This window comes from Polyodon spathula, chromosome 6 (genome assembly GCF_017654505.1).
Source record: "Polyodon spathula isolate WHYD16114869_AA chromosome 6, ASM1765450v1, whole genome shotgun sequence".
NCBI classification, from domain to species: domain Eukaryota; kingdom Metazoa; phylum Chordata; class Actinopteri; order Acipenseriformes; family Polyodontidae; genus Polyodon; species Polyodon spathula.
Genome location: NC_054539.1, coordinates 61,485,604 through 61,499,010, shown reverse-complemented (window position 1 = coordinate 61,499,010; position 13,407 = coordinate 61,485,604). Strand labels below are relative to the sequence as shown.

At 37.0% G+C, this 13,407-nt stretch overlaps 2 protein-coding genes across 4 annotated transcripts in view; one reads left to right on the top strand and one right to left on the bottom strand.

Moving 5' to 3' along the window:
- LOC121317431 (runt-related transcription factor 2-like) overlaps positions 1-13,407 on the top strand; it is a 64,432-nt gene that overhangs the window by 12,639 nt on the left and 38,386 nt on the right. The window lies entirely within an intron of this gene.
- LOC121317432 (transcription initiation protein SPT3 homolog) overlaps positions 1-13,407 on the bottom strand; it is a 189,004-nt gene that overhangs the window by 169,463 nt on the left and 6,134 nt on the right. For both annotated transcript variants that reach the window (XM_041253362.1, XM_041253363.1), the window contains exon 2: positions 11,989-12,092. In XM_041253362.1, the coding sequence (XP_041109296.1) occupies positions 11,989-12,092 (104 nt within the window). The remainder of the gene's footprint in view (positions 1-11,988; positions 12,093-13,407) is intronic.

The following is a 13,407-nucleotide window of genomic DNA, read 5'->3' as shown; positions in this document are numbered from 1 at the left end:
TATATATAAAAAAAAGAGAGATTAATTTAACAGAACACCAGTTATTGAAACCTTATGTAGGTCATACTCCAGTATAATTTTAAATGATACATTGTTTAATGCACTAAGCTACCAATAGCGAATGTGTGCTTATGTTATCACAGACCTTTACCAGTCTGTGATAAAATAAAGCTAGTCAGCAGTCCAGGGCCAGTTCAGCTTTAACAAAAAATCGAATTCACTGAAATGTTTTAATGATCTTTTAAGTTTCCTGGTGTTTAATTTGATAACTGATCACTTGACTTTGTTTAACTGAAAGCTAAACGTACCATTAACTGTACATCAGTTAATCAGATCCAGGAAGTTAACGTAAACAATGTCGCTGGCAGTGGAGCGAATTCTGCTTGTAATGTGCTGCAGACAACAAATTAATTGCCAACCCATATTGTCCCAGTTTCTCAGGGACATTCTAAAAGATACACAGCATTTACCTACAGAATTAACAGAACATGCTTGACATTGATCACATATAGTGCAGCATGCATGACTTTCATGAGTACAAAGTATTATTATTGCTTACAACATGATTCCTATTATTTTGGTAGTTTAACAGTAATGTTATTGGTATATCAGATATATCTTGTAGGAAAAAACGTATTTAAACTTGTATAGCAGTGGTTATTTAACTTTTTGGACCACGCCCACCTTCCTCTTATTTGTGGTACTTGACATAACCCCCCCTCGAATAAGCCACAGATTCATTGTAACAACAGCAAACTTAACACTGCAAATAATAGTTTACCTATTGTGCGCAATGCTTACTAATGTGGACACCACGTAATAAGTCGATACACAATGCGCATCACCAGATGACAGAGGACTTCGTCCAATAATATGCACGTTTTTAAAAAACGGCACCAGTCAGATGCACAATGCCAACTAGAAACTTTGACATGCCAGGAGCTGTCAGCAGTAAGATTTGCTTTAAGTAACATATATAGGTTAAGATTTGCACAGTAAATCATTATCATTATTTTTATTATTTATTTTATACATTCTGCACCCACCAGTTTGAGAACCACTGTTGTATAGGATTTGGTCATTTGGCAGGTTCAGCATACAAAAAACATACTATAACACAGCATTTGAAAATACATGCTTTATTTTCTTTTATTGTAATCCTATTACTTGAACAGGACAGCACATTAGCAAGCCAACAACAATCCAGAACAGTTCTATGAATATGAAACTTTATTTTATTCATACAAACTGACTTCATAAACATGATTTAAATAACTTTAAATAAAGATTTGTAAATAGGGCACAATACTTCATGATGACTGTGCACAAAATCAGGAAGGAATGATTGGTCATGCAAATTTAATGTACATACTGCCATCTTTGTTATGTTTAAATATGCTTTGTCATTAAAAGCATATCACAAAAACAAGTGATTAAGACCAAACCAGCTGCCTAAAGACAGACACTGAGCCAACAAACAGACCAACATAACAAACCCACACAGTCCAGTCACAAGACAGTTCAGATTGGTAAACAGAATAAACATGCCCTTTGAATTGAGAATTTAATTTGATATGATGCCTTGAGTGTTAAAATATCATCTATATTAAAAGTCTGTTACAATTTTTGTTAAGCTTTTTTTGTATTTTTGTGATGCATAAAGAGCAATGTGACAAATCTGTGAATGAGTAGGTGTAAATCAAACAAGAAAGCCTGCTTGACCCCAGTGTTCCCTGTCTAGGCAATGAAAAACAAGACTTTCTACAGCAGAGGATAAAGACACTTCTCACATCTACACCCCAGGAAATACAACACCAGTCAGAAAGATTCTATTCTACCATATTCTGTCGTCTTTAAACAAGTTGTGACTGCAGGGGATAATAAGAACCCAAGAAAGTCAATGTTCACTGAACCAATAAGTTGCCTTCGTATAATTTATTTTTGTCTTAAAATGTGTTAGTGATGGGACATATATTCGAATATTTGAACAAATATTTTTTTCACATGTATTCGGATACAAGTGTCAGATGTTCGCATTCACTAGGAATGGCAAAAATATCTTGTGCTTATTTACCACCCGACCAGAAGTTGTGCGACAGTTTAAAAAATGGCAAATGAAAAAGAGCTCTGTGTGATGTGAGATTAATATATATTTTAAATAAATAAATAAATAAAAAGACAGGATCAACACAGCAGCTCTTGAGCCTCTATTTAAAAGTTTTAGGCAGCAAAAAGTAAACAAATTAGATTATGCGCATGCACGCATAGTGACCTCTATGAAAGGCCTTCAGGATCAAAAACGCGTTGTGCTGCTTTAGAGCGAGTCAGAACCTCATGGAACAGAAAAAAGGCAAACATGTCATCCTTAAATCCCTTGCTTAAACAGTGCCCAACTTGCTGGAAATGTTGCATAGTGATTTTTATATAGATTGTATATATTATGTATTTTTTGTTGCGACTTCCTGTTAAGTGGAATGTAATAAAAGAGAAACACAATGGTGAGTTTTTAAAGTTAAATTTCAGTTTTTGTTTGCCTGTTCAGCTACAAAAAGGCACAAGTAATGGAATTACTTTATGAAAATATTTACTGCGATGGCAAGTAAGGAAAAAAATGTAAAAAAATTAATAAAATGTGGTGTCAGCTTTATGTACTGTTTATTTTGGTTATAAACAAAACTACATTTACCCCAAACTGTTATTTGACATCCTTTGTTTTGTAGTTAATTCACTGGTGTAAAGTAAGTCCTACACAACGTATTCTTTACTCCAGAGATATTTTTCTACTTTAGCGTGTTACATAATGCAACGTCTTGCTGTAAAATAAAAGAACACACACACAGGGGCCACGCCCGCCTGCCCCAGCTGCTATGCGGTCTCTGCCTGCGTTCTGATTAATATAATGGCTTTTATTACTTTTTGAAAACAAACGAATATCCAAACGAATATTTTAATTATGAGCGAATATCCTAAAACGAAATTCCTGGGTTAGTCCCAGAACTAAAATGTATGCTTTAACCTCAGCTCTATAAATGTGGCATAGCATAAACCTTTTTTTGGCACTTTAAACACAATGCCTGATTTACACACCCCACATTTAATGCATAAACAGTTAGCTCTGTACAGTTACACATAAGCCAATAACAAACCATCCCCACAGGGAATATCCATCATATTTCTCTGGATAATTCTTTACAAAACCTAAATATTGACAATGAAACACACAAAAAAATATATATTCTCAGGGGTCTCAGAATCGCAGTAGGATTTGTAGACACATATAAAAGGTATACTATTCAAACTGGAAGAGACCATATATTTGTAGATTTATATTTGCAATTTTTTGTCAACCAAATGGAGATAAACTTAGTGTTCGAAGCCTGGAACCTGGACATCTCACGGATGATAATAAGAGTTTTGCACAGTCCAGGCTTTACTAAAATATGGTATATTAACTAGCATATCGCTCATTTCCATTTTACCAGTGCTTCTATATTTTGCTATTAAACTAACATTGTAGCAGTTTTAAAATATTTTTAGTCTATTCTACTGTGACTTACCATTGGGAGGCTGTTAATAAGTAAACATGCAAACTAAACCCTGAAATATGTATGCAAGATATAAAAGCTGCATCTCCCTGTTGAAAGTTTGTTTCAGTTACAAGACAAAAAAAAACACAAATCCTTCCAAGAGCACTGACAGTAAAAGCTCGGCTGGCAAGAGCATTTGCATCCAAGACAAACTGCAAATTTTCATGAGACTGAGAAAAAAGAAAAGAAAAAACAAAACAAAAAAACATCTTTGACACCCCAGGGTTACCTCGCCTCACTCTGATACAAAATGCACTTCCGCCCCAAAAAATACTTTCAAACTTACGGGCCATGTGTGTCGCAGGTCCGATACTTGATTTATTAATGTTATTAAAGTTATATTTACCCTTGTCAGAATAACTACTACTGTAATATTTGATTTTGGTTTGTAAAGCTTAACTATACAGTAATAGATAAAAAGAACACTCAAGTTGAAGTCTCAATGGAAATAAACAGATGAATCCTTACTTTGTATTCAGCGCCAGTATGTGGACTGCACAAAATAAATACTCGTCTGGACTCTCAAGCCTGGCAGCAGAGCCGTATAATTTTTACTGCTAATAAACTGATGTTTGATGAAACATTGTTTGTTTATTACATTTATTCTATGTCTAAATATTAAAACTGAGGGAGCGGTTTAAAGCCTTGCTCACCACTTGAATAAAAAGTTATATCAGACTAACAACAGCTACACTATGAAGAAACTGAATTTTAAAACGGTGAAAACCAGATACTCGAAGTTGTCCCCAAACATCTGCTTTCACTGAATGCATGACAGACATTTTATATGCAAAATGTAGATGTTAAGAAAAAAGCAGCTACCTATTGCCGTTGATCAAGCATATGTAATTAATAGGATCCACTAGGTTTTTTTCTATGAATTCAAATATGAAAAAAGTTTTTGTTCAAGCGAGCCAACTTCCCAGCACTTCGGTATGTTTAACATACCATTCAAGGGAAAGTGTGTTTGAAAACAAACAGTGGAGGTACTTGGATGCTTTTGATGCCATGGTAACTACACTCTCTTATTTCTATTTAAATATATTAATGTGTTTGTGATTAAGAGACAGTGCCAGTCAACGAAGGCTCTACCGTGTGTTAGTTGACCGCGACTGGAGTTATGCGTCCCGAGCGGAAAGCACTATCGCCTTTAGAAAAATATTTTTCTCATTATTTTCTTTAAAAAAAAACACTTGAAAACCTACATTTATCTTGAACTTAATGATTCGTCGGGTACCCTTCTGCTGAGAAAAGTTTTAGGAAAATAGTCCCTGAAAAAAATTGTCCTCATAAAGGATCACACACAATTATAGAAAAAAAACCCACTTATTAAATAAATAACTTTTTTTTTTTTTTTTTTAACTTGTCAGGGCTGTTTATAGTTTATCTGAACTGTGCCAGATATCTGAATGGCTCAATGTTACTGAACTGTCCGTGTCTCGAAACTGTCCATGTCTTCTTGTTGAAAGATGCTGCATCTGCACTCCAGCCGAGCTGCGATTGGCTGACTGCAGTTTCAGTTACAGAAGTGGTTGCTTTCAAGTATTGATTGGCTGGTTTTGGTAGATAATAAAATTAATTTAGACCAATTGTGTCTTTCTTTGTTTATTATTTACTGTCTAATAAATGTGAACTACGCTTAAAATGCAGCAAGTCAAAAAGAAAATGCCAGTACTTGCGTGGATTGATTTTAAATTTGATTCACAGATGATGCGGTGACATTCCAGCGGGCATCTACTGTGTATTAATGCCCACTATAGCTGGAAGCTGACTGGTTGATGATACTGAGTTTGAGTCATTCAGTACATAATTAGCGATGTATGAAACAAAAATATTTAGGAAATACTAGCTATTGGGTTTTATTTGAAACAAGCACAGTTTCTTAGAAAAGGCAAAACCACCAAAGTAAAATATAATTCTAAAAAGGCTTCTTCCTTCATAAGTGTAATGAAGGGACTGGCCTAAACATTCATTCAATTGACATACCAGGAGAAGGCATAGCTAGATTTTTTTTTAGTACATTTTACATTTTGGGGAAATCCACCTAGATCAAAAAAAAAATAAAAGAAGTTGACCAAATACACTACTTCAAATTTAGCAAGAACAAGAGGGCATATCTGGAAGCTGAGTAAAAGTAAGTTTAGAACAGAAGGTAGTAAACATTTTTTATAAAAGTTATAAATGCATGGAATAGCTTGCCAGGTGAAGCAGTAGGATCTAAAACACATAGAACATTTAAAAAAAAGACTAGATTATGTGCTTTTAAATTAGTTTCCCCCAATAGGGAAGAATGGTGTGCTCATGGGATTGGGCCTTGATGGGCCAAATGGCCTTTTCTTGTTACCATTTTTTTCTTATGTTCTTACTTCCTCGTTGAATCAAACATGTATTTGTAGTGATAATCCTGGGATAACCTAGGACAGATGTTTGATGCAATCCAAGATGACACCCAAGTGCTCTAAAAATATTATAAGTGTTACCTTCTCTGCCTTCTAAGCGCTGTAATGTTTTTGAAATTAAGAATTAATTCACTTAAAAAGATACAAGCAAAACTAAAACATCAATGTAATAATATACTATTGTCTGCAAAGGTTGCTTATTTATTTATTTGTGATTTAAATTCTTAAAATTTAAAGCATGCTTTCAATTGTTGGAATTCCACACAGGCTTTGGCCTTAACATGTATTCCTCAGTAGAGAGGCATAGAAAATAAAACACGCTTGCGAGAGCCATACCTGGACATACTCATTCTATAGCATTAACAGTCAGTCACAAACAAATATTGCCAAAGCTCACTGAAACATAAACAGATCGAATAAACTTTTCTGCCAGCACTTTGTGCTACAAATATTTTTACAGCTACAAAGGGGTGGTTTTGTACCTCAAATACAGAATTCCACTGACCACCTTCGGATATACCATCCGATGCGTTTTACCACAATGTTAATAGATTTTTCCCACAATCATAATTAGAAGCATACTTCTCATCTCGGGGAAAAAAGCCACAAAAGGAGATTCATTGAAAATTACAGTTTATTACAATTTAAATTCAGGAGATCAATGGAGGTTTACCATGTCAACTGCACAACTTTTTAAAACAATTTATACAATATGCGTTCTTTTTCATTTACCTGCATTAAGTAAACGCAGTTTCCAAAAAAATTTAAATGTTAGCCTGCGTAGTTCAAGGGGCGTGCAGCAGGGGGCTTCTAATTTCCTGTCAAGTAGTACCTATTCTCTATTTAAGCCCTGATCACTTGCACCTTCGCTATCTAGTGTTTCGTTTTGAATCCTGACTGGTATCGGTACGCGTTACTCTCCTTAAAAAAAATAATAATAATAATAATTCTACAAAGATCATTCTTCAAATATATTCTTATATACCTGCTTCCAAATGGAAAAGCCTTCTGCCCACACTGTTTCACTTGACTCGGACGACTTACTGCCTCCGTCTCCTCCACCAGTCCGTCTCTGTTCGACCTCCTGTCCCTCCTCTTCCCGGCTTCTGACTGCACCAGCCTCGCCAGCCCACCTTGCTTCCACCCAGCATTCAGCCAGACAAGCGCGCCGCTCCAAGCGCAGTTCCGCCAGCCAGCCCCAGCTTCATTATAAAGATTGGACGACACCTAAGCTGCTGAAAGTTCTCTTCGCGAAGGCTATCCCCATCCCCGTCGGCGGAGACTGCATGTCCCTGTTTCTTACTTATTCCGAAGCCTTATCAGCCGAGCCAACTCTTCCCCCCCGTCTGCAATCTTCTGCCGTCAAGCCCTCCCCTTCCACTACTCTCGCAGCTCCCGTTCCGGCTGCGCATATGCAGTCCCTGCTCACGCAGTCCATCTCCACCTGCCTGCGAAGCCAGCGCAGCCACAGATTCTGCAGCAGCAGTTACACACTTTCCGGTACGTCCTCCTTAGTACCTCCCATTGCTCTCCCAGAGTGCAGCCTTGTCTCAGCCACTGCATCAAGCTCCTCTTCTCCTTGTGCTATTGCCAACCATTTTATTTCCCCAAAAATTTGGAAGCGAATACTTGAAGGCAAGTCTCTATTCTCATCGCCACCTCCGAGTTCTTAGATCACAGAGTGGTCGACTGCAGAGACGTTTCAGTCACCCTGAAGTCCCGCAACCCACGACTTCAAAAAAGCCTTTCCGTGAGAGAATTCGTCCTCACCTTCTCCATTTATCGTGACATTCTCTGTTCCGTTTATCCACGCAGATTAAAGGAGCTAAATCGGTATCTCTTTCTCGTAATTGAATTATCTGTGCGCTATGGGGGCACTCTATTCTATCAATACCACCGCGCATTCTCAGCCAAAGCTGCTGTCACCCTTTCAGCTGAAAACTGTATCACGGACTGGTCCCGTTCCGACCCAGATCTCTTCACCAGTATCTTCAGCGGCATTCGTGCCAATGCCTGCAGCGCGTGCACCTCCGCAGCGCACTCCACCTATTTATGCCTTAAGACAGCAGCTAGCTCTCTTCAATCCAGTCCTCATCCCTTGCCCTCTCTTCTCAGTTCAAGACAATTTACCCCCCGTTCATTGATTCCTCTCACTCCTATCATCACTCGCCTTTGTTCGTTACGCGCAGGCATGTGCTGCCTTTTGTTCATCTCACAGTGTGGGAGATTTTGTGAGGAGCCGGGGGTCCATCCTTTGGGAGGCAAGTGAATCTCACTTCCCCGACCTCAAGGCTAGGCATCAGCCTCCCTTTACCTTTAGGGGGGTTCTCACCATGTGAGTCAGAGCGGACCCCCGGCCACACACTATTCTTTCGCAGCTCCTGCACTTATCTTGCCTCACTCAAGGCTCTGTTCCATACTTTGACTCAATTCGGGACGTGGCTACTCCATGCTCAAGTCTCATACTAACCTCCATGCTTTGTCCTTATTTCAGGTCCCAGGCAGCGTGAAGTCTCGGCCAATCGGTGGTCTAACGAGCGCCCCTTCACAGAAATCTCAGCCGCTGGGTACCTCTCCCTCTCTATCTCCTTTCGTGTCCCGGTCTTCCGGGACAGTCTTCCTCCTGAGGGGCGGCTCCCTGAGTCATAACCCTCATATGTGTTTTCGGTTGTTGGGTCCTTTGCCCCTGGGTTGTGTCGGCATCGCCGCCCTCAGTCAGTGACCACCTTCTATCCTAGCTTCCATGTCCAGCTTCGATGGTCTGCTACTAGAGTGGGCCTCGTCTGCTCTTCTATCCTAGGTCCGGTCCTTTCTAGCCAGCACTCTGTCCTACTTACCGCTCCCTTCTGCTTCTTCTGCCCTATCCTTACACCCCTAGCTCACACCCCGTGAATTATAATTAAACATCACTTCAAAAAAAGCATTGCAAGTGCAATCAAAAATAATACAGAACATAGTGCCAAATATGCACCACGGACAGTGCAGCTTTGCATACAGTTATAACTATCTGCTCTTGCAGCTTGAACAGAACTTAAAAATAACAAATATTGAATGAAAGCGACCACCATTTAAAAAATTAAACCGGAAAAATGCTCTAGCTGAATAAATGTGATATTAGTTTTACTCACACCATAAATAACATCATACAGTCTTCTCTACAAAAGCCCTGGTTGTCTTACAGATGTACTATAAATATTTTTCTACTGGACAAGTAGTTGAGCAAAAAGGATGTAGGCTAGTCAAACACAGTGAGGAAAGAAAGTGCAAAGTGGAATGTTGGACCTGTCAAAGTGTCTGTATTATCTTTAGCACCTTGTGTTAGGAGCTAAGTGCTGCTGCAAGGACCTCCATCCAACATAAGCAGTTTTCAGTGCATATATTACATATCAGGAGAAAACGTTCAAAAGGCAGTACATCTTTTTTTTGCATGTACACTGGATTAAATGACCAAAATGTTTCTAGAATAATCAGATGAAAAGCAGGGCCTGCCTTACACAAATTCCAATGTAGTGTTTTGTGCATGTGTGCCTTGTTTGTGACCTGGATAATGTCACCAGCTTTCTTAGGATTTCACTCTGAAGATGACACTGACAATCAAAGATTGATTTTGTCTCCCTTAATTGATCTTCAGCCTCAGGAACAAACATGGTAAATGATACCTATACATCAATGTGCATACTATACACACAGTTGGTCAAACAATTAAAGGATACTGTATTTCTGGTATATTCAATTATTTGGAATAAATAAGATCTACAGAAAGATCGTTAGGTAGGCAACTAGAAAATGTCTGAATTAACAACGGTCAAGCTTTGAGCCTGGATCTACTACAAAAACAACAGTAATGCTCTAAAATGGTTATATAGTTATTAAAATTACTACAAATAAAAAATATAAATAAATAAATAAAAAACAGTAGCCTTTTTCAAGCATTTTTACTATTCCATTTTTTTTCCTCCCATGAGTCTCCAAGCTTCCTGCCATATATAATACAAGTGATCTCAATTACAGACCTCCATGAAGGCGGCAGACAGACATGGCAGCCGTCTAAGAGAAAAGGAGGACAGTTTTTCAGTTTCCTTCAGTGTCCTGACAAATCTGTCAAACTAAATAATCCCTCATCATTACTAAACTTTTATCTTGTATTTGTCAATATATTCTATATCAGTGGTCAGGGATATAGAATAAAATCTACTGATTGTCATCCCTCCCCCACCTCATTCCAAAGCACAGTGCTGGAAGAGTGTCCTATCATTAGCATCAGATGTTAGTCATTTGCTAGAAAGCAGTTTTGCCAGGTCCTTACTCCCAATTGCTGCTACCTTGGCACAAATAGATAACGGCGCCATTTCTATCACAACTTATGTCACGAATAAGTTAAGGAAAAACTATAATTATATGCTGAAATCAAGTCCTCAGTAAATCTGGAACCTCATAACTGCAAAGCACTTTTTGGATGAAGTCAGAAGTATGATTTCTTTGTATCATCATTTTACTCTATGCGTAGCTTGCCAAGGGTGGAAACTAATCTTTTAAATTGGACTAAGCTTAAGTTCCTTCAGAAGGTTTCTTATATAAAACTGCAATTGAGTGCCTGGCAAAATGTAAGACTGTGCAACTGAGTCTCAGCCACTTAAGAAGTTTATACACTTCTGAGACAAGGCAAAATACAGAAGTTAGTAACAAAAGTACTTGGGCAGTAACAGATAGTCTCATAAAAATATCGATACATCTCAAATTAAGCCAGACTTGAACTGAGCGTTGAACAAATTTATTGTTATTTGTATTATTATTAGTTCACAATACAGTACTGTTTTGTAATTGTAATTGTAACCTGATAACTCATCATCACCAAACTTGAATTAAAATGGTTTATTCAGTCTTTTAAAAAATGTGTTGTCATCGCACACTGACTGGTTTATTAAATATTTCTATAATTGACTCATTTTGTATTGTGATTTCCACGAGTGCACCTCATCGCTACAAAATGGCATGTAAACAAACAGCGAAATGCGCTGCTGTTTCTGTTGTTACAAAAAGTTGGAAATTGTTCTAGCTCTTGAAAAAACACCTGAATCAGACACAAGTCACCAAGCACTTTGGTGTTTCCCGTTCTGGTGAGTTGCTTCACCATTCTGTTAAATAATGTGCATGCCTTGTATGTTGCGGCTGCATTTTTTAACATATGTAGGATTGCTGTGTTCATTTATTTTGACAATTAGTTTATTAATGTTAGTTAGTGTGTTACTTTATTATTATAGTTTATTGACATATACTTGCCTATTGCTTTTCTCTTACTTATTCAGTTCATTTCATATGTTGATGCATGTGCGTCGTGACAAGTAATATATATTTATTTATTTATTGATTCATAGTGTGTCTGGTGGCCAACTTCATCTTAGAGAACAGTTCGGCTATAAGAAAATTTTGTTTGGTTCCCGAGGGGTGTTCTCTTAGCTGGAGACTACTGTAATGGCATTTAGAAAATTGAGCATATGTTAATATCTAATCTGCCTGTGCATTATAATATCCTGGCATTGCTAGCAATATATGGATCCACATGTGATCGGGAAGAAGAATTTATTTATTTATACGATATTTATACTTTTTTTTTTTTTTTTTTTTATAATTTCATAGTTTAGAGCTGAAGGTCAACCTGCTTGTTTGTTCAAGCTGAATTCTCCCAGCAGTCATATCAGAATTTTACCTCTTTGAACAAGCAATGGGTTTTAAGATCCTGATAGCACATAAAAAGTAGGGTTTTGTTGAACATTTCCCCTCTAATGTGGTAAGGAATTACCTCCTGGTAAAGGAAAAACTGGAGATCATCTTTGCACTATTGATCAGCACAATCACTGCCGACACAATTGCAAACAATAACAGCTACAGGGAAGCCTGCAACCTTTCCAGTACACAGTCGGTCTCTCGCAGCAGACACTGCAAAAAGTAACAGCTACTGTTTGGACTAAATCAAAATGAAAGATCCATTATTTTTTACTCACATCATGCTTTGTAGTTCAGGAACAAAACTTGTCGGTTTTCCAGATCCTCTTCCAGCACTTGAAGAAGCAAAGCTTGACATGGGGCTGGCTGCATTACTGCTCATCTGTTTAAAAGAAATTGTAATGATTAAATTGTAACTTTATTTGAAAGAAGTGCATCTGTTTAAATTGCAGTAATTATAAAACCACTTCATAAAGCAAATGTGGTTTCACATGCAATTCTTTTTGATTCGCTGAATGATAAACTCTATAGTACTACTGCAGAATAATCACTATCACTTTAGCCCTAACTAAACATGTTTTGTTTTTTTTTGCTGTACTGTAGGTAAACCACTTCACCTGTCTGTACTTAGGTTGCACTGGAAATGCACCGTGATTATTAGATTTGTAGCACATTTATAATAGTCTTCTGTCTGAGCCTTTGCTAGGTAACCAATTGCGGTATTTTTTTGTTTTGTTTTTTTAATAAAAGTGTGCTTAAATAAATAATAGGTGATAAGAGTTGTAATATCTCTAAAATGAGTGTTCTCAGAGAAAATAGTTTAGGCAAACTAGATTCAAATCCATAAGTTGGGTGAAATTACAAATAATGTAAGTTTATTAGGATATACTACTGTACATTAAGAAAACAAGGACATTTTTGGCCTACCACTAAAGTAGGAATTTAAAATATTTATTATTTAAAATATATAATTCTAGCCATGTTGAATTCCACACAGGAATTGTATAACATAAACATATTTTAAAAAGAGTAACTAAAAATATATCAAAAGGAGCTCTGGTAAATGTTAAGACTCATTCATTTTATTCCCACCAACAATTAAAGAGCAGTACGGAGAAACTGTGTCAAACAAAAGTGTCTCCTGGTACACAGATGACTACACCGTGTAACAGATTTTTTATTTTTTTTTGTTCCTGGGTAGTAAGTGTTATTTCCTAATTGCTTATGCCTCAAAAGTATAGAAAATGGCTATTATTCCCCACAAACTTTGCTTTTGTGACCAAGAAAAAGTGATATTTCAAAATATCACTATTTCTAATGGGAAAACGGGCAAATGTGTGTCTTTTCGTTCACATACAGTCAGAAAAAAAAACAGCACATGAATCCAAATTAACATGTATTTATACTAAAGTAATACAAAAATGACTACAAAAGATTTAGAAGCGAGTAGTTTTTCGAGATTTACGATTATACTGTATTTACATGATAATCGTAAATTCAGTCATCAAAATTATTTTAGTGATATCTGAGCAAAAGAATAACACAAATGAATGTATTTTTCTTAATGTTCTAAAACAGCTCATCATGTTCTGCCTGAACTTGAATTAAACATATAAACATAGCAGACAATTTGACAACCTGAAGCCATGTGTTACTTCAATAGGGTTTGTTATAATAATCGAAACATATTTTTCCAC